Source organism: Crinia signifera, chromosome 1, assembly GCF_055691185.1.
Source record: "Crinia signifera chromosome 1, ASM5569118v1, whole genome shotgun sequence".
Taxonomy (NCBI): domain Eukaryota; kingdom Metazoa; phylum Chordata; class Amphibia; order Anura; family Myobatrachidae; genus Crinia; species Crinia signifera.
The window spans coordinates 413,058,242-413,080,537 of record NC_139217.1 but is presented as its reverse complement, the minus strand read 5'-3'; the positions used below and the strand labels follow the sequence as shown (position 1 = coordinate 413,080,537).

Genomic DNA, 22,296 nt, shown 5'->3' with positions numbered 1-22,296 from the left:
TCTGCATTACTATAATTATGTAGGATGTACGTTCCTGTTGCTGGTGCATTGCAGTGTGTTTGGGGAAATTGCTTTTTTTTTGTCTAGCCTACATGTATCTGTGATCAGGACCGCCATCAGAAATTGTGGGGCCCAGGACTTAAAATAGGCAGGTCCTCAATCCCCTCTCCCTGTTGTTACAAGTGTGCGCAGGCTGAAGCAGCAAGCCTGCCTATAACTATCAGTGCTTCACCCTGGATCTGATGCCATGTTTTTATTATGTGAGGGTGAAGCACTATTAGTTATATGCAGGGTTGCTGCTTCAGCCTGCGCACACACACAAGCGAGGGGCGGGCGGCCACAAGCTGCTCTTTGTTCAGTCTTCTGCCGGCTCCTCTTCCTCCAAATGGCGCGGCGTCATTACATCACCGTGTGACACGGCGGGGGCTCCCATCTTTCCTGCTGCCCACTGCCTGTTTGATTGGCAGTGGGCAGGAGGAAGCTGTCACTATTACAGATCAGCAGCGGCCTGCGTGGGATTGCAGCTGCTTATGACAGGGGGATTGCAGCTGCTTATGACAGGGGTTGCTGGTATCCATGCGGGGATAGAGCTGCCCGGGCCCTACCCTCTGTCAGAGTGGCTGGGCCCGGGACAGTTGTCCCCATAGCCCCCCATGTCTGTGGCCCTGCCTGTGATGGACCAATAAATAACCACCATTCTGTTTATCACTTATATGTAATGGTCACTGCAGCTTTCCTAGCTCTATCTTGTGTACCCCATACCTCCCACCTGTCCCGCTAAACGCGGGAACATCCCGGTTTTTGGGAACGTTCCCACGTCCCTCCCGCGGCCAGCAGTGTCCCGCTGCGGGGGGAGGGGGCAGTTGGGAGCCCCCCCAAATCTGACAGAATAGACGCTGTGCGCATGCGCACAGTGTCTATTCAGCAGCGCAGTGGCCCGAAAACAGGGCGTAGTCACATTTGCATAAGCCACACCCTCGTTTACATACACCACACCCCCTTTTCGGGCACTCTCCCTATTCTTCAATATAAAAAGTTGGGAGGTATGGTACCCTAACACATGCAACCTGTGCATAACATCACTGCACTTGTGTATGCTATAGGCTGCTGTTATTACATACACATATCACCATTGTATGGTTATTCATTGCCTGTTACATTTTACAATATCATTTATCTACCTTAGGCATACAAATGTGCACACTCTCGGTCAGAAGCCATTGTATAACGCTATAATAGTGATTGTAATTATTTTGTAGCAAGCCTTCATATATTCCTAAATGTCAGTAATAGATAGTTACTAGCTCTCCTGTATGCAGCACTGAGTGGTTTATGGTTCACACTCCAAAAAAAGTTATTTCCAGTTCCCTTACTTTGCCTGGGAGGAAAGTTCTTGGCTTCTCAGAAACGTGTATTTCATTACAACGTTAATGCTAGTGATTCCATATTTAGCTCTGCTAAAGTCCAAACAAATGATAACATTTCAGTTTTGGAGAGTACCTGGAGATAACATCTTATCCAGTCCTACAGAATTACAGTAAATGCAAATATAGATTTCTGGGAAGTCCCTTGTGAGATTGAATGGCTGTGTATTGTCACTTTACAGCACATAATCTGTATCACTGCTACAGTAAGAAGGGTTATGCAGATTTTACAGTTATATTATGGCCTGGCAGACTTTACGTAATAATGCAAATCAGCGAGGCCACAGTTCTATTTCAGCACTCATGCTATTGATGGGATTAAGAAGATTTTGAGGGTCTAATTCAGAGCTAGACATAATGCCAGTGGCTGCATACACATTAGAGTACTTTCCTACTTTTGCATGCTCGGTACTTGTTTAGTTTCATGGCGGCAGTTACGTAGTTTACATAGTGCTGTATTGAGAATACCAATACAGCACTATGCTGCCTACATAAACTACATAAGTGCTTCTGGAGCCCTGAAACTACACAATGGTCAATATCCCCACTATCCACGTCATACCCCCAGTATCCACGTCAGCGTGGAGCTGATTTTATAAAGTGTGGCGAGTGCAGTGTGCCCCGCAAGGGGACGCAGATACGCGTCCACTCGCCACGCTTCGGGCTCGGTGGCTCGCTACGCTCGCCACACTTTATAAAGTCGACTACACGCCGACGTGGATACTGGGGGTATGACGTGGATAGTGGAGATATGACGTGGATAGTGGGGGAAATGTGTGTGTGTGTTGTGCATTATAGTTACCCTCCTCGGGCCCGGCCACCGTGTCCACTGGGTCCCTGCGATAGTTGAGATATCCAGTGCCCGGCATGGGGCAGTCAGCCACCCCGGCTCCTGTGTACAGTAGGGATGGTCATCGATCATCGATTAATCAAAATCATTGATGGTTTATGGCTGATGTTGAATACTTTTGCCATCGATGGGGGAGAACCAGATAGTTTCCCTACATCGATGGCACAGCAAAACCAATGTTTTGCGGGTTTTTTTCAAAGTGGCGGGACACCTGCGAAGCCCCGCCCACATGTTTTAATTGGCCCACAGGCCAGTCACTCAAACATAATAGAGGACCATTGATATATAAAACTATCGATGGTCACCCATTGAACAGTTTTACACTATCGATGGCCAGTTGCACTTTTGCCATCAATGGCAACCATTGATGGCAAAGGCACCGATGGCCAACCCTAGTGTACAGCATTGCAGTACCCTTGTGGTACCATATGATGAAAAGGATTGTAATAATTGATATTGCTTAAATCACTTCTTACTTTACATAATGAGTCAGCAAAGGATATCTGATGAAACTAGTCATAGCTATCTACTCTTATCTTTATTATCCTCTTTATAAAAACCTTTTAAACACTAATAGAAACTGAGCTTTTCTATATTTGATCAAGCTAGGACAATACCAAAGGAACATTTAGTCTGTTGTATATTGGCATAGGCCTGCAGCAGGGTCCTTTGATCATTGTACAGATTAAGTAGACGTCTCATTCTCTAAAAGAAAATGGGGATACTTTTAACCAAGACCGTAACTAGCTGTACGCGAGTAGTGCCACACCCATAGCACAGAGCCATAGGGGGTGGTACCCTCACTGCCCCAATACCAGTAATGCTGCCAATAACATAACCCATAGCCAATGGCATCTCTTCAGTGTAGGGAAGAGGGGTGGAGGGCAGGGAGGGGGCCTGGGGCTGCCCAGTTGCTAGGAGAGTGCTGGGCACACCCCCAAAAATGATACAAAAAATGGAAGTTACGGCACTAGGCTGCACCTCCGTTACACAAGGCACATCCTCATAGCCACGTTCCCATTTCGGACCGGCCACACCTGAGGCACAGCAGGTCCTGATTTGGTTGGTTGGGAAGTATGCAGCTGTACAATTCTATATAATTGAAGTTCAAATGCTCAGGTAGCGTCTGTTGGAGATAGACACCTCCTGTCTGCATATGCGAGATCTGAGTGGTATGTCTAAGGACGCAAACCCCAGAAGTGCAGCAACCGCCTAGCAGATGCATTAATCAGCCTGCAGGACTTACTTGTTCTTCTGGTGGCCCAATTCACACCTGGGCTTTGGTGAATATTCTACACAGTACATTAGGTAAACTGTAGGTGAACATACTACTAAATTAAAACGTCATTAGTTGGTGTATGAATTACTTGTGTAGGGTGTGATTTGCTATTGCAGTAGTGTGTAATGTGAATTTAACTACAATATTTCATAATAATTTTCTGTTGTTTTAGGGTCTTTATGCCTTTGTGGTCTACTTCATTATGCACAACCAACTCTGCTGCCCAGTTAAAGCCAGTTACAGCATAGAGATGGATGGACATAGAAGCCCAGCCTCAGCTTTCTTTACACCTAGCAGTGGGATGCCACCCACCGGGACAGAGATCAGCAAGTCCACACAGAACCTGATCAGTGCAATGGAGGAGGTAATATGCTCCGCTTAGCTCCACTCAGAACCTGATCAGTGCAATGGAGGTAATATGCTCACTTAGCTCTGCTCAGAACCTGATCAGTGCAATGGAGGAGGTAATATGCTCACTTCGCTCCGTTCAGAACCTGATCAGTGCAATGGAGGAGGTAATATGCTCACTTCGCTCCGTTCAGAACCTGATCAGTGCAATGGAGGAGGTAATACAGTATGCTCGCTTAGCTCTGCTCTTAACCTGATCAGTGCAATGGAGGAGGTAATACGCTTCGCTTAGCTCTGCTCAGAACCTGATCAGTGCAATGGAGGAGGTAATATGCTTCGCTTAGTGCCTCTCAGAACCTGATCAGTGCAATGGAGGAGGTAACACATTTCGCTTAGCTCTGCTCAGAACCTGATCAGTGCAATGGAGGAGGTAATATGCTCGCTTTGCTCTGCTCAGAACCTGATCAGTGCAATGGAGGAGGTAACACATTTCGCTTAGCTCTGCTCAGAACCTGATCAGTGCAATGGAGGAGGTAATATACTCACTTTGCTCTGCTCAGAACCTGATCAGTGCAATGGAGGAGGTAATACGCTTTGCTTAGCTACACTCAGAACCTCATCAGTGCAATGAGGGCATAGGTGCCGATTTATGTTTTTGCTGGTGGGTGCTCAAGCCAAAAATATAGAGGAGTGGCTTCATGGGAAAGGGGTGTGGCCACAAAATAATACCAATTTATATTATGGAGCACAGTTGTCTCCAATATTCAAATTAAGTCAACAGAGTTCTACATACATACTGTAAATGCCCCCACAGTGCAGGTACATAAATTTCCCCCACAGTGCAGGTACTCCACGTACAGAATACACTCTTCCCGGAATACTGTTTCCCAGGTGGCGGGTCTGGCGATGTGGGTGCTGCAGCCGCAAATTAGCAAGTGAATATGGTGGCGGAACAGCGGGACTCGGGCCCGTGGGTGCTCATCAATTTCCATGGGTGCTCAGGCCCTTGAGCACCCACAGAATCGGCACCTATGAATGGAGGAGGTAATATGCTTCACTTAGTGCCTCTCAGAACCTGATCAGTGCAATGGAGGAGGTAAATATGCTTTGCTGCAGAGTAGGAGACTCAACATATCTGGAACAGTACCAGAGTCTTTGTAGCTACTGTTCCAGCACCATCTTTCCAAAAATATTGCTGGAAAATGGTGCCAGCGGCCGCCTGGTACCCTGGAAAAGTCTATTCTTGGTGTATGTGCTGAGGATTAATGGTTCAATTGTAGTGGTGTTACTTTAGTAGATCAACTCTGTTCTTAATGTTGATTTCAGATATCATCGGAATGGGAGAGGTCAGGCAGCCAAGAAAAGCAAAGTCCTCAGAATGGCGCAGCCTACACTCCCTCTGGAGGGTACAGTAACGGATCGCTGGTTGCTGATGAAGAATTACAAGAATTTGATGACTTAATATTTGTTTTAAAAGCTGGTAGGTTGCATGGCTTCATATACAGTTCATATATAGACTACTCTTGGTGCTATCCGCTAAGTTCCATCAGAATGCCAGCACCGTGTGGACACCAATATTACATATTTCCCCATACACACCATAAATCTGCGCCTATCCCCTTTAGCCGGGTTGGACTGGCCATCTGGAACTTGGAGCACATGAAGACGGGTTTGCTGAGAACCAAGCCTCCGGACACTCTGCTCGGCCACCCAGCATATAGAGACACTGGGGTGTGGCACTAAAACATTCCCCCGTGAGCCCTTAATGCATGTGCGACTACAATCCCAGGTCTGTTATAGAGTCCCAATCCATCCCTGCTCTTTATTATTCATGTATTCCTTTGTTTTAGTGCACACAATATAATAAGTAATATTTCCATGTACTGTATACGGTACCCAGCTGCACTAAACAAAAACAATGGCTATCATTGAGCATGTTCGGTAAAACAAAATATACTGCAGGCTGTAGTCAGGTAAGAGGTTAAGCACAAATGTCATTTCTATGCGCTCATTCTGCCTGCCACTCGAGCGACAGAAAATGTAGTGTCCATTATCAGGCTGAATGCGACCGTACTGCATATAAGAGCTGATAGATTCTTCTTCAATAATCAACAGCCACAGCAAGCATGACGCACAACTTTATTACACAAAGCACCTGCTGCAGAACGTGGTGGCAAACAATGGAGGTTCAATTATTTGCTGCACAAATACATCAAAGGGTTTATATGTTCGGTATTCAGCTAATAGTCACTATAAAATTAGGATCTTTTATGAATAGTTTATCTATTGTCAAATCGTGAGGACAAAGGATACATAGACAAATAGATACATGATACGTTTTACCTTAGGGGCTGGAAGTAATGCAATATATATGACTGCCTCAAAGTTCGGCTGGCATCCTACTTTGCCTCCTATTTTTTACTCGGTATCGGGCGAGTCTAGTTCAACATTCAATAGGGCGACCATGGCTATAGTGGACACGTGAAAAGGTCGACATTCATTTTTTGGGGGGTTTTATGGCACTTTTTCATACTCATGGGCGTTAAAAAAAGTGAAGAACTCATGTCAACATTTTTCCAGCGTTGACCTAATATACCACACCATTTTACTCACCTCCAGTATTTCCCTCACATTGCTGGCAGAACAAAGGAATTGGAGGACCAGGTCGATAATATATAATATATCCCCGTGGCCCCCACAAACCTTAATCTGGCCCTGGGTTTATTTGAATGATTAATATAATACCCGCAATCAGATGATGCAGACTTTAGTCAAAATGCAAATAGAAAAAAAAAAACACGGTGACCCACTTACTAAGAATAGCACTTACAGTATGCCCCCCAACCCTCCCAGCTCTGATCCCAACTTTTGCCCTCCCCCACTAAGCCTTAACCTCCACGCTAGTGCCTAACCCTAATCTACCTACGCTGTAGCCTAAACCTAACCCTCCTGCCCCACAGTCTATCCCTAACCCCTTTATAAGTGCCTTACCCTCCCTTCCCACAGCCTAACCCCCCCACACTCAGCCTAACCCTACTTCCCCCGCTAGTGCCTAACCCTAATCTACCTACCCTGTAGCCTAAACCTAACCCTCCTGCCCCACAGTCTATCCCTAACCCCTTTATAAGTGCCTTACCCTCCCTTCCCACAGCCTAACCCCCCCACACTCAGCCTAACCCTACTTCCCCCGCTAGTGCCTAAACCTTACCCTTCCCCCAGCCTAAGCCTAACCTGCCCTGCATAGTTAAGGATGCTGACAGTTGGAATTCCTCATTGACCACAAGTCATGATGCTGGTATTGGTACTCTGACTGCCGGCATCCCATCTGCTGGGATCGTCACTGCATCCTGGTCACCTACCTCTGTTGTACGGAAGGACCATTGCTGCTAATTCTGATTTAAACATTGCTTCACTAAGTGAGCCATGTCTACAGTATGTGGCATATTACTTCTCATTTGCTTGATGTGCTGTAAATAAAGTTTAGCCTGAAGACAGCCACATCTATGAATGGATCCTATTGTGCACAATTGCACTTGAGTATTGCTATAAGTCTATCAACTAAATACAGGTTTTATGACGTTCTACCATATATATTGGAATTTACCATTTGCTTTATTTTTACTAGAATTGTATTACTGATTGGTTCGTTTGCCTTTCCTCCTTAGGATCAGGACTGAATATAAGTGACACAGAATCCTGCCACGGAAGCCAAGATGGAGGCAGCATGGCTAATTCACAGATTGTGGAACTCCGCAGGATTCCAATAGCGGACACTCATTTATAACTCATCTTTTTTTAATGCAGAACAGCAATATTTTTATACTCTTATGATTGCACTAAACAGTACCACAGTGTAAAACAGTCACCACATACTGTAGCTGCTGTCATTGCAGTGGTGTGTGCCCTTTAGAGGAGCAGATTGGACTAAATATGTGAATATTGAAGAAATTGGAAAACAAAACTAAAAATGGGCCTAGTAATAAGACAATGATAAAATTAACATTTTGATTAACCCATTTACTGTAGAAAACATTAAAACCATTTTGTTTATTTGTAATGGAATTCCTTTTTATTTCTGAATGATTGCTGCACAGCAAATTCACAAAGTATGTAAAGGTTCTATTAGCCAAGAGGAGCGAGTGAGAAGCGTAGATGTCCTGATTCAGAGATGCATGCGGATCACACAGTCTTTGTATGCAGCAGCTGTGTGATAATATGCTAATGCTGCAGCTGTGTGATAATATGCTAATGCTGCAGCTGCTGTGTGATAATATGCTAATGCTGCAGCTGTATGATAATATGCTAATGCTGCAGCTGTGTGATAATATGCTAATGCTGCAGCTGTGTGATAATATGCTAATGCTGCAGCTGTGTGATAATATGCTAATGCTGCTGGCTATTCTGATGTGCTGCTGCATCCGAGGACACAACATTGGATCTGCAAGAACATCAGACAGGAGAGTGAGTTGGCCTTATGGCCCCCATACACTATGTGGTTTGGGCACGATTTCACCCTCTTCGGATGAATTGGGACAGCACTCTGGTTCCCTGCGCCACCCCCCCTGCTCCCGCTGGCGCGTTGACGGCAGCAACTTCGTCCCCTGCCCGGCTCCCTGCACCACCCCCCCCTGCTCCCTCCACCCGGCTCTCTGGTCAAGGGCATCTCCCCCCGATGCTGTCCCCCACTCCCTGGTCCCCTCGCCGGTGTCCGCCGCCTGCAGCTCCCCGGGAACTGCATGTGATAAATCGCATGCGATTTATCACACACACAACTTGGCACATCAAGTGCCAAATCATGTGTGACCCCCCCCCCAGGGAGTTGTCAGTCCACCAAGGGGGGACTCCGGGAGGCTACCCCCATTCTGGACGTGTCAACCAATTTTCTTGAGCCTCCCGGTCAATCTGGGAAGGTTGGAAAGTATGGCTCCTGCACTGTATGTTATCACTGTTAACCCCCTCTGAACCACACATCTCTAGTAATATCACCATTAGTTATGAATATGACTTTGCTTTTATACATTGAAATAGCACATTACACAATTTTCCAGTGCCACAAGCTTTTTGCTAATCATACTGTAGGTAGAAATACTACACAGTGAGAATCCAACATTTAGACCTGTCAGCCTGCATCTCAGTGATTTTTTTTTACACCTGTTTAGCTTTGTTCTTGCTCCTATGATCTGTGTTAATACAAATGACATAAACAATCAGACAGGTAACAGACATTAGTGCTATATTCAGGGCTTCTGCTGCCAGTAACAATTTACACTTTAAGAAACACAGAAGGCTGATTAAGCCTGAAGGGACATAAACCACTAAGGGTTCTCTTAGGGTACACCATGCTGTTGGTCACATGACTATGTTGATGAGGATGGGCATAAGGCCTATCAGGACAGGGGGGAGGGTCCAAGCAGGGTAGGAAGGATCACGCTGTTAGAGTGATCTGCCCCTGTCCAAGAAGCTGCTGACCAGGCAAGACCTCCAGTGCAGCTTCCCCTCTGAGTCAGGTTTTTCTCTAAAATTAATAGCTGTTAATCTCTCCTTTCTATCTCTTTATAGCAACAGCATACTCTGTCCTTCCCTTCTGTCTCTATTTCCTACCTTACATAGGCCTTGCTCCGCTGCAGCTATGCCCCGTCCGTCCAGGGTATCCAGGCTGCCTGCCCGTTTGGCAGAGTCTGCGCTCACGTGCAGGGGTCGCGCTGGGTCCGGCTCTGAGGTCTCTCCGGGTCCTGTAACCCGGGGGGGGTCACGGCGGGGACCGGCGTTGTCTAGCGCACGTGGGCGCGATGAGCCGGCTGGGGCGCGTGTGGATGACGCGGCCGGGCGGCCGGCCGCGTCACACGCGAGGGGAGGCCGCGGTCGTGGCGCCGCTGCCTCTCCGGCAGCAAGGGGGTCGGGCAGCGCTAACGCCCGGGGGACTGTAGTGCACGCGGCCAGGGCGCAAGTGGATGACGCGGCCGGGCAACCGACCGCGTCACGCGCGAGGAGAGGCCGCGGCCGCAGCGCCGCAGCCTCTCCAGCTACAGGGGGGTCGGGCAGGGGTAGCGCCCGTGGTGCTGATAGTCGCGGGCGCGGGCAGGAGACCCGCGGCCCGCGTGGGACATTAATTCGCAGGGCGACCAGGTCAGGCACCCGCCAGGCGGGGCCTGATTCAGGCCTGGTCGCATCTGCTGCCCCCAGCGTTCCTGCACCACAGCAGTCAAGGGGTAGGCTTAGCATAAGGGCTAGGGACGCTCCCAGTGTCCCCAGGCGGGCGATTAGATCAACGCAGCCTGGGGTGGGATATAGACAGCCCTCAGTCACGCGCCCTACACGGGCGGTTAATGCATTAAGTGCCCCCACTGCCACCCCTACCAGGAGGATGGCAGCGTTAGCCCCTTTGCGGCTGGCAAAATGGCGCCTGTTGCAGGCTGCTAGGAGAATCCCTCAACAGCATACAGAGGGAGGGCCCTCAGTGGCTCCCACTAGTGGGGTCCCAACTGTAGCCCAGGCAACCCCGGGCCCCCGTGCCCCTATGGAGGGGGAGGATGCGCGACAGCTCCTGGCGCTGCTGTCATCTTTCTTGGGGCAACCTCTAAATGCGGCGCCTTCCCCGGTGGCATCCCCGCCTCCCTTGCCCGTGCCCTCCACGTCGGCCCAAGCATCGATGGGAGCAGGTGTCACTCAAGCTCCTGAAGCTTCCACATCCACGGCTGCAGCTGTCCGGCCAGCCTCCACGGATGACCCTGCCCACGGTGGACCCTCGGAAATGAGCCTCGTGCCTCGGGACGGCACTTCAGGTGGGTCAAAAAGAAAGAGCAAACGGCGCAGGCGTAGGGACTCCCGCACCTCCTCCTCATCCTCGGGACGTTCAGGCTCAGAGACGTCCGGGGAGGAGGGTGGACGAAAGTCAAGGAGACGTCGGCGTCGCCACGGGCGACGTCGCCGTCATTCTAGTTCCAGTGGTAGCTCAGGGTCCCCCTTATACCCTAGAGGTCAGGTGGTGCAGTGTGAGAATACCGCTGTGCTTAGAGGCCTGAGACGCAGTGTGCAAGAGCGTATTAGAGATGGAAAATACGTGAATTTCTTTAAGATGACCGCACAGGATGAAAAAGATTATCGCGCAGCTATGCGAAAAGGAGGGATTGGGGAGGAGGCTTTTTGCACTTACCACAGGTGGCAAGCGGGTCTCTTCATGTTTGCAGCCTGTTACCTGGAAACTAGGCCCCAGGAACACATGAATGTAATGCGTTACATACACATGATGCATTCTATGTTCCTTACTGATGGGGACTCGACATGGCGATCCTATGACGAGAGTTTCAGAAGGAAACAGTCAGGGCTAGCAATCATGAACTTAGGCTGCAAGGATGTGGAGATCTGGATGGGCCCAAAACCCGCAGCTCCACCGACTGCGGCCCCCACCCCTCCTCCAAAGAAGGCCGCGACGCCCTTTCGCGCAGGAGGGGGGGCGGGGGGACCCTCCGCTGGGCGCTGCTATGGTTACAACGGGGCAGGCTGTTCCCTGGGGGCGCGATGCAAATACAAGCACTGTTGCACTAAGTGTTGGGGCCCCCACACGGCCAAAGAATGCAAGAAAGGAAAGCAGGGAGGCCCGCCGGCCGCGCAAGCAGCAGGCGGACACCCTCACTAAGGCCGTTTCCCCAATTAGACTCGACCGCATGGCCAGCTGGCTGGCGGCATACCCTCATAAGGAGGAGGCTTCCTTCTTGCGGTCAGGATTTGACGTAGGTTTTCGCCTTCCCATTGACGGGGAGGTGTCGACCTCGTCACCCCGAAATTTAAAATCTGCCATACAGATGCCCGGGGTGGTTTTGGATAAGGTGGCTAAGGAGGTTTCACTGGGTAGGATGATAGGTCCTTTCCAGTTCCCCCCAGTGGCCAATTTAGTCTTATCACCAGTGGGAGTGGTTCCCAAGAAGGCCCCGGGCAAGTATCGGCTCATTCAACACCTGTCACATCCTGTGGGCAGCTCGGTGAATGACGCCATCCCCGAAGAATTGTGCCGAGTTCGATACCAGTCTTTCGAACAGGCTTTAACAATGGTTCGGGGTTATGGCCTAGGGGCACTACTGGCAAAGATTGACATCGAGTCGGCCTTTCGCCTCCTCCCCCTGCACCCGGAGTCTTTTCGGTTCATGGGCTTTCGCCTCCCCACGGGTTTTTACGTGGACAGGTGCTTGCCCATGGGCTGTTCGATCTCCTGCGCCTTCTTCGAACGTTTCAGTAGCTTTTTGCACTGGTGCGTCGTTACGGGATCAGGGGAGTCCGGGGTGGCCCACTATCTGGATGACTTCCTGTGTGTGGGCCCCGCGGAATCATCGCGCTGTGGAACTTTGCTAGCATACATGCAGGGCCTGTTCCAGTATCTAGGGGTACCGGTGGCAGCTGACAAGACGGAGGGGCCGGTTTCCTGCCTTTCCTTCTTGGGCATCGAGATCGACACGATTGCCGGATGCTGCAGGTTGCCTCTGGACAAGCTGGCCCGTCTGAGGGCGGCAATATCCCTCGCGCTCCACACAGGTAAGCTGCAGCTGCGCCAAATGCAGTCTTTGTTGGGTCTGCTACATTTTGCGTGCAGGGTGATTCCCATGGGGCGGGTTTTCTGTAGAAAACTTGAGAGATCCGTCTCTGGGGTCAGGCATCCCTTGCATTTCATACGGCTCTCAGCCGAGCTGAAAAGGGACCTGCGAGTGTGGCTATCCTTCTTAGAGCATTTCAATGGGGTCCTCATATGGCCTTCCCCCCCCTGCGACAATCACCAACTGCAGTTGTTTACTGATGCCGCGGGAGGGGTGGGTTTTGGAGCTTTCCTGGATGGGTCATGGTGCGCAGCACCATGGCCTCCGGAGTGGTTCACCGAGGGCCTCACAAAAAACTTGTTGCTCCTCGAGCTGCTTCCCATAGTGGTGGCTTTGGAGATATGGGGTGACAGGCTACGCAATGCTAGCATCATATTCTGGTGTGATAACCTGGGAGTAGTGCACGCTATCAACCGCCAGGGTTCCTCCTCCCTTCCAGTAGTTCGCCTCTTAGCGCGGCTGGTGCTAAAATGTTTGCTGCTAAACATTAACTTCGTGGCAAGACATATTCCCGGGGTGGATAACTCCGTGGCGGACGCCTTGTCCAGGGCTGACTGGGCAAAGTTCAGGGCCCTGGCACCTCATGCTGATCCCGTTGGTGAATGTTGTCCCTCTTATGTTTGGCAGATGATCAGGCCGGAATGGAGGGGCTAGCCATGCGGGCTATTGCACCCACGACGCTGCAGTGCTATCGGGCTGGTTGGCAGGAGTGGGAACAGTTTCGGCTGTCGGCCCCTCAAGCAGGTAAGACACCTAATGCGGCCATGGTGGCCTTCGTATGGAGTTTATACTCCTTAGGTCGTTCTGTCGCTTCAGTGCGCAGGATACTGGCGGGGGTGTCTTTCTTTTCTGCTTTGCAGGGTAGGGCGGACCCGTCCCGGTCGTTTTTGGTGTCGAGAGCATTACGTGGCTGGCGGAGAGCCTCGCCGGCGCCCCCAGACCGGAGACGCCCGATTGATATGGCATTGCTACCAGCTTTGCTGGACGCCCTAGGGGACATTTGTTGGCCTGCCTACGAGGTCCTTTTGTTCCGAACGGCGTTTGCAATGGCATATCACGGGGCCTTCAGGGTGGGAGAGCTGGTGGCTCCGTCAAAACGGGCTCCTTCACCTTTGTCCGTGGACGATGTAGTGGTCCAAGAGGATTCGGTGCTGTGTCACCTGCGACGATCCAAGACAGACCAGGCTGGTAGGGGGAGATGGCTGTCCCTGCTCCCATGTACGGTGGAGGGGGCGTGCCCTGTGGCGCTGACCACGGCCTGGACACAGGCACGCCCGGATCTGCCTGGTGCTTGGTTGATGCATGAGGACGGGTCGCCTCTCACCAAATACCAATTTGGGCACGTCTTGGGACGGGCGCTGGAGGCCATAGGCCTTGATTCGAAGGAATTTGGGTCGCATTCCTTCCGGATCGGGGCTGCTACCTCGGCGGCTGCGGAGGGCCGCTCCGACGCAGAGATTCAATCTCTGGGTCGATGGCGCTCGGCAGCATTCCGAAGGTACATTCGGCCGTCTCTATCTATCACTGATCACCATGGTCGACTGGACGCATAAGCGCTCGCCAACTTCCAGTGGGGGCCTTGAGGTGTGTTTTCGCATCCGCCCGGGGGCACAATTTGGCTATAATTACAATCTGGCATGGCGTACTTGGTAGTTTACTCCGGGCGGTGTGTTTTGTGCCTCAAGAGCTGGTCGGCCACGGTTTTTCCTCCTCCCTTCTTCATAACCTATGCAGCGTGTGAGTGCAATGACGAGTACCTTCATCCAACTAACTAACTTTTTGTGTGCATATTTCAGATCGACGGGACGTTAAGTCCGTGTGGATGTTGGGCCATTCATTTGTGTATTGGGCCTCGCAGGCAATGAACGCCTCTGATGTATGCATGTTTCCACAGGCGGGGGAGGTTAGGTGGTTGGGTGTTAGGGGCATGAAATGGTGTTCACTGCAGGCCCGAATGATCAGTGCCGTTAAGCAGTTTGGGGTCCCGGAGGTCATCATATTCCACCTTGGCGGGAATGACCTCGGACAGGGATCTGTCCTGGAGCTGCGCTCCATGATTGTCCGGGACCTCCACATCATAGCCCAGGTGTTGCCGTCATGCAGGTTGGTGTGGTCCTCCATGATATCCAGGATAGTGTGGAGGGCAGCGAGATCATGCACCAGCATAGAGCGTTCACGCAAGAAGGTGAACTCTATGGTGGCGAGATACCTGTTAGCTAATGGCGGGGGTGTCATTTGGCACAACGCCATTAGTTTCCAGCGCCCTGAGCTCTACAGGAGCGACGGTGTACATTTGAGCCCTGAAGGTATGGCTTTGTTTTTAGGCAATATTTTTGCCTGGTTAGCGACGCGGTGCTGAGCGTTTTTTCTTGGTGGTGGCGGTGGCTGCGGCCTAGGGCCTGGCTGTGGCGGTAAAGAACGGTCATGCTTTAAGAACTCTGTATGTGTGTAGGTAGTGGGGTACACTCTCCCTCGACAACGATTGTCATGGGCCACGCTTCTGCCCGGGGGATGGCCGTCACCACCAGGCCTGGTGGTCGACCAGGGAGAGTGGTCATCCAGCGTTGTATGTATGACTTAGTGATCTTTAACCCCCTCCTTCCTATAATGACCGTTCTTTGGTGCCGCCACCATTCATAGTCTTAGTTTAGTTTAACTTGTCAAATAAATTTGACATTCTGTTTTTGAAACGCCAGCACTTGTGTCGTGTCTTTATTTTAGGATAAGTTTATTAAGATAAGGTTATAGATAAGTTAGATAATTAATGGTATCAACAGCAGGTGGGATCAAGGGGATACCCGATGGTGAGTTTAAGAAACACAGAAGGCTGATTAAGCCTGAAGGGACATAAACCACTAAGGGTTCTCTTAGGGTACACCATGCTGTTGGTCACATGACTATGTTGATGAGGATGGGCATAAGGCCTATCAGGACAGGGGGGAGGGTCCAAGCAGGGTAGGAAGGATCACGCTGTTAGAGTGATCTGCCCCTGTCCAAGAAGCCCCACCCACCCTTCCCTTTTTCTTTTCCTCTTCGGCGGCGGTAAAGAACGGTCATGCTTTAAGAACTCTGTATGTGTGTAGGTAGTGGGGTACACTCTCCCTCGACAACGATTGTCATGGGCCACGCTTCTGCCCGGGGGATGGCCGTCACCACCAGGCCTGGTGGTCGACCAGGGAGAGTGGTCATCCAGCGTTGTATGTATGACTTAGTGATCTTTAACCCCCTCCTTCCTATAATGACCGTTCTTTGGTGCCGCCACCATTCATAGTCTTAGTTTAGTTTAACTTGTCAAATAAATTTGACATTCTGTTTTTGAAACGCCAGCACTTGTGTCGTGTCTTTATTTTAGGATAAGTTTATTAAGATAAGGTTATAGATAAGTTAGATAATTAATGGTATCAACAGCAGGTGGGATCAAGGGGATACCCGATGGTGAGTTTATTCAGTATTCTGTGTAATATTCACTTAAACACAGGCAGAAGCAAATGTAATGTAATCTCTAGATAGCGGCGTTCACCAGATAGCCCCACAGGGGACTTTTCTGCAGGGAACCTACAAGTCCTAGCCCCCAGGACTTGTCTCAGTAGACTGCAGATGGATATATAGAAAGCAATAGCACAGTTTTAAGGAGAATATGTGTTCAGTAAAAAAAAAAATATATCAGGTCCTGGTCATTGGACCTAGAGATGGCCATCGACCATCGATGATTTAAAATCATTGATGGTTTATGGCCTATGTTGAATACTTTTGCCATCGATGTGGGAGAACCAGATGGTTTCCCTACATCGATGGCAAAGGAGATTCACTGGTTCCTTTTTTTTTTTTTCAAGGTGCTGGGACACAGAGCATAGCTCCACCCCCCGACACCCGGAAGTCCCGCCCCTGGGTCTTGATTGGCCCAAGGGCCATTTAGTCATATATTTGTTGCACTTAAAGTCTAAGGTTCTGTTCAGAGTAAACAACACAAGGGACAATTAACAAAAGTAAGAGCTATAAAAGGCACAGGATCAGATAAGAAATAGCATATGTTGAGTCATAATATATACATATAAAGGCATTGTATGTAGTATATGAACTCTCTTTCTATGGTACATATTTATTAAAGCAACTTGTGAAAATTGCTGTTTTCAGAAGATTTCCAATTTTTTCCCACTTCCCGCTGATGTATTAATGGTGCACCACAGTAGACATTGGAGATTTCCATCTATTCTCATTCAGTAGAAGCTTAGATCTTTGGTAATGTCATATAGATAGAAATCCTCATGCTCATTATCTCTGTAGTGTCCAATATCAGATGTAAAGTGATTGCATAGGTGATCAATGTACATTACTTTTTGTACATTGCAATAGTGGCTCCTTCATCCTTCTCTGACTTTGTATGTTTTTTTTAATATATTGCACCAATATATAATTCTGTATTGCTGTGATATGCCTTGAGAAAATAGTATTATTTCAATATAAAATACTTCTACTCACATACAAGACCATTAACCTGACTACTCCAACATATATCTCATCGCTTATCTCAAAATATAACCCCCCCCCGACCTATCCGCTCTGCACGAGATCTGCGTCTCTCATCTACACTTATTACTTACTCCCACTTACACTTGCAGGACTTTCATTGGGCTGCTCCCACCCTATGGAATGCCCTTCCACACACATTCAGACTCTCCTCTAGATTCCAAACTTTCAAGCATCCCCTGAAAACTCATCTCTTCAGGTAAGCCTATCATCCCATCAGGACTGTCTTGTAATCTGGTGGGACTGCCATGCTATTGAATCCTATCCTTATGTATCCCTCCTATTATCCCTATCCATTGTAAGCTTGCGAGCAGGGCCCTCCAACCTATATGTCGGTTTATGACTGTTTCCAATTGTAAAGCGCAACGAAATATGCTGCGTTATATATGAAACTGTAGATAAATAATCAAGTCTAAAATTCACCTACATATTATGCAATGTTAAAGAGCATTAGTGGGGCCAGAAAGGTTCTGCAGAGCTCTATATAGGGGTCAGAACAAACAACAAATTACACTGTATAAACCAGTTCACATTAATGCTTACATACAGTATATATGCATATGATTATATTACAGTCCGCAATTAGAAGAAAGATGCATCTCCGCCATGATGGAAACCCGCTGCCGATATGGGTCATAAAACCGTAAAGGGAGATAAGAAAATCTGATTAATGACAAATAGCAGTTATTAATAAATCATATGTTTTCTTGTAAATAATACAATATGTCTTTTGTAACGAATGTTGATTGTATATTATTGTGATTATTGGTTTGATAGTGCTGACAGCCTTCCATGTAGAATATGGATTGTGTAATTAATATTATTCACGTGGCTTTGCCTGTTGCCACAACCTAAAATAACCTGAAATACAGAGAACTTCCTGTTTGTATTCACGTGCAATGTAAATAATGCTAATTATACAGCGCAGTTGTTTGCCCTGCAGTTCCAAACGTGTGTGAATGTACTGCTACCCAGAACTCACTATCCTGTTCTGATCTGTTTCTGTCATGCATTGAAGATCATTATAATTACTTTGTTTTGTTCACCTCCTATTTCTGCTTATCTCGTTATAGTGATGTCCAGGGGGCATATTTGTCTATCTTCCTGGAATGGCCGAAAGACTCATGAAAATCAGGTTGCCTGCCTTACCCACCGGAAAGGTGGCTCTCCAAAGCCCCGTACACACGGGGGAGATATATTGCTCAGCCATATATTGCTTGCAATATATGGCTGAGCGATATATTGCTCAATTTCTCCTTTTCATCAGCGACCAGAGATGGTCGCTGATGAAAGGGAACCTCTGCCGGCAGTGCCGCTGAGGTAATCAGCTGGTCGCAGGAGCTTGGGGCTGAAAACGGGAGCGCGCACCCGGCGATTTATCGCCGGGGCACACTCCCATCACTGGCAATATGGTCGCCTGCGACCATATTTCCAGCGATTTCAGCCCCTATCACCCCCCGTGGGTACACAGTTCAAGTCTTTCGCATCCCCCCGCACCGTCCTTGGCCACCTAGACAAATGCTGTCAATTGTAGGGAGGGGCTGAAACAAACCGCATAATTTTGCATAGTTTTAGCTGGGGGCGGGGCTTTATAATGACAGACCCTGTTCCTACTCCTCATAGTGCATATCAGCATCTCCTCTCCATTCTTCTCATGGAAAGGAGTGAATTCAATTAGGAGCTGACACTATTATAGACCAGGAACTAGAGATGTGCATGGACCACATGTTTTGGTTCTAAATCATTGTTGTGTTTTTTTTGTTGTTTTGGGTGAAACCATACTTGGGTTTTGTTTCAGATTCTGATTTTACCTCGTTTTAAAAATTGATAATCATTGTTAAAAAAAAAATTGCTAAAATCCTGTACATTTTGCAATCAAAGAGAAATTCTGATTTAAAACTCAAATTCCAAAACCACAAGAAGATTGGAATCAGAATCTCCTCAGGTGATCCAGACTGGGTTTTGATTCAGTCTGAATCTAAAACTTTGGGGGGGTAGTTTCGGATATCTAGAGAACTAAACTGCACATCTCTAGCAGTAACTATAGCAATGTAGTGTTATGTTCTAGTGAATATGGAATACTGGTAGTAATTCACTGTCAGGTGTGCATGCTGTGCATGAGGGCTCAAAGGAAGTACACCTGTTTTGGGCATTCCTTGATTTCCAGAAATGTTATTCAGAGTCTCAGAACAATAGTGAACTGACATTCTGGGTCACAGAACAATAGCGTACTGACATTCGGGGTCACAGAACAATAGTGTCCTGACATTTGGGGTCACAGAATAATAGTGTACTGATATTCGGGGTCACAGAACAATAGTGTGACATTTGGGGTCACAGAAAAATAGTGCCCTGACATTCTGGGTCACAGAACAGTAGTGTCCTGACATTCGGTGTCACATAACAATAGTGTCCTAACATTTGGGGTCACAGAACAATAGTGCCCTGACATTCTGGGTCACAGAACAATAGTGTCCTGACATTTAGGGTCACAGAACAGTAGTGTCCTGACATTCGGTGTCACATAACAATAGTGTCCTAACATTTGGGGTCACAGAACAATAGTGCCCTGACATTCTGGGTCACAGAACAATAGTGTCCTGACATTTAGGGTCACATAACAATAGTGTCCTGACATTCGGGGTCACAGAACAATAGTGTCCTGACATTCGGGGTCACAGAACAATAGTGTCCTGACATTCGGGGTCACAGAACAATAGCATACTAACAAGCTGGGTCACAGAACAATAATGTCCTGACATTTGGGGCCACAGAACAATAGTGCACTGACATTCAGTGTCACAGAACAATAGTGTACTGACATTTGGGGTCACAGAACAATAGTGTACTAACAATCTGGGTCACAGAGCAATAGTGCCCTAACATTCTGGGTCACAGAACAATAATGTCCTGACATTTGGGGTCACAGAACAATAGTGTACTGCCATTTGGGGTCACAGAACAATAGTGTTCTGACATTTGTGTCATAGAACAATAGCATACTAACATTCTGGTTCACAGAACAATAGTGTACTGACATTCTGGGTCACAGAACAATAGTGTCCTGACATTCAGGGTCTCAGAACAATAGTGTCCTGACATGTGGGGTCACAGAACAATAGCATACTAACATTCTGGTTCACAGCACATTCGGGGTCAACACCTGTAGTGGGCTGTGTGTTTATATATGGCATGGTGTAGTAGTGACTGTACTGAGCTGTGTGTGTGTGTGTGTGTGTGTGTGTGCAGTATATATATGGCATGGTGTAATAGTGTCCTCAGTGGGATGTGTGTGTGTGTGTGTGTGTGTGTGCAGTATATACAGTATATGGCATGGTGTAATAGTGCCTGTACTGGGCTGTGTGTGTATACTGTATATGGCATGTTATAGGAGTGTCTGTACTGGGCTGTGTGTGTGTTTTCACCTCTAAGGAGAAGTACCGCCAGTGACCAGTAGAGGCCTATCCAAATGACTCAACTGTGGTTTTTAATTAATTAAAAATGAATGGTAATTCATTTTTATGTAAAATTTCACGATCTTGGCATGTAAACTGTGGATTTGTATAAAAACACAGATAGAAGGACAAGTGTTCACTTTTATATAGTAGTAGAGGATTGCTGCTAGAGTTCATTGTAGGACAGGGAATGAATGGATTACATGGCCCAGTCAACTGTGATATTTTTATAGCAGCAGCCATGGATTGTGTGCTTTATATTCACACAATCATGGAGTGATCAATGTTCAATAATAACCACTAAGACAGGTTTTCTATAGTAGTTACTAGAGAGCAGTTCTTCCAGTATATTAGTCACCAGAGAAGACTCATTTCACACTAGCTATGATGTGTGGCTTTACTGGACGCTACCCACCAGAGTGGATCTTCACTGTGTACTACCCACTAAAGAAGGCATCGTCATTGTGAAAAAGTTACTGAAGAAAGGCTCAGGGCCATAACTAGGGGTGTGTGTAAAATGTGCGCTCGAGCAGGACCACTGCAGGGTGGCATTGCACGCTGCTGCTGAATGCTCCCTTGCTTTATTATTCCCTCAGTTGAGCTGCTCTTCCATAAGAGCTGAGGAGCAAGGATGCCACGGCTGCCCACGAGTTATCAGCTGGCTTGGCACTCGGGCACTGACAGCGACTAATACCCCTTTCACATCGCACTTTTAAAACGGTAAATTGCCGTTTTTTTCCCTTTTTAAAACGTTTAAGCCTGCACTGTGAATGCACCACAGCCGATTTACCGTTTAAAGTTAACTGGCATTTCGAACCGTGTAAAAAGCAGAGTCCTACACGGTTCCTTGCCATTTTTTGTGCAATGTGAATGTGTACAATGCTATGCATTCACAGTGCAGGCTTAAACGTTTTAAAAAGGGAAAAAAAAACGGCAATTTACCGTTTTAAAAGTGCGATGTGAAAGGGGTATAAACCGGTATTTAAAACGGTAATCTGCGGCAATGTTAAGGCTCTGACCCGTTTTAATTACCGTTTTAAATACCGGTTTTTAAAACGTGTCGGCGATGTGAAAGTGGTATAAATGATGCAGCACTGAGTGACAGCGATAAGCCAGTTCTTATTTTGCAGCACTGAATGCTCCTGTCAGTAGAACCACTCGCTCTTTCCCTCAGTGATAGCACACAGCATATTCATGCTCCATACCATGAGAACAGCGCCACATGTTACTAGACCCCCACGATTGCTTGGCGCATATTACCTTTACAATAGCTTACTGCATATTACTCCCCCCCTACACACCCCCACCATAATTACTTTGTGCGCATGCTGAACTGTCTACCAATTATCCCTGTGCAACGACTCCAGAATGCACATGCACAGTAGCAGCAATGGTACTGCAAATGCGCTAAAGCCTGGCGTCTACAGAAGCAAGCAATCGCAGCCCAGACTGACAGTCCCGTGTCACGCAGCTAGAACTGGTTCAGGATGAAGTGTTGAGTCCTAAACAGGAGCTAGGAATGTAGCAAGTCTAATATAGCTTTTATGCATAGGCTGGAGAATCTCTGTCTGCACCAGAACAGAGGCACGGGGTCTAATACACTGATGGTCTTTGCCGTAGAACCATGCAAGGGGATTTGGTCTTAGCTGTTCCCAGCCGCCCTCTGTCTGGGTCACCTGGTAACCAGACTGGACTTACCGGACTTGAACTGTGACTTAACTAAACTGGAACGACCGGACTTGGACTATGAATTAACCAGATTGGATTGAACGGACCTGATCTTCAACTTAACTGGAATGAAATTGGACTTAAGGAGCCCATACACGCT

The 22,296-nt window shown here is 48.0% G+C and overlaps 1 protein-coding gene across 4 annotated transcripts in view; it reads left to right on the top strand.

Moving 5' to 3' along the window:
* The window catches only part of ADGRV1 (adhesion G protein-coupled receptor V1), a 461,586-nt gene extending 453,628 nt beyond the window's left edge, over positions 1-7,958 (top strand). For all 4 annotated transcript variants that reach the window (XM_083151800.1, XM_083151798.1, XM_083151797.1 and 1 more), the window contains 3 exons: positions 3,726-3,917; positions 5,228-5,381; positions 7,567-7,958. In XM_083151800.1, the coding sequence (XP_083007926.1) occupies positions 3,726-3,917; positions 5,228-5,381; positions 7,567-7,685 (465 nt within the window). In that variant the 3' untranslated portion in view covers positions 7,686-7,958. The remainder of the gene's footprint in view (positions 1-3,725; positions 3,918-5,227; positions 5,382-7,566) is intronic.
* Positions 7,959-22,296: the final 14,338 nt, after the last annotated feature.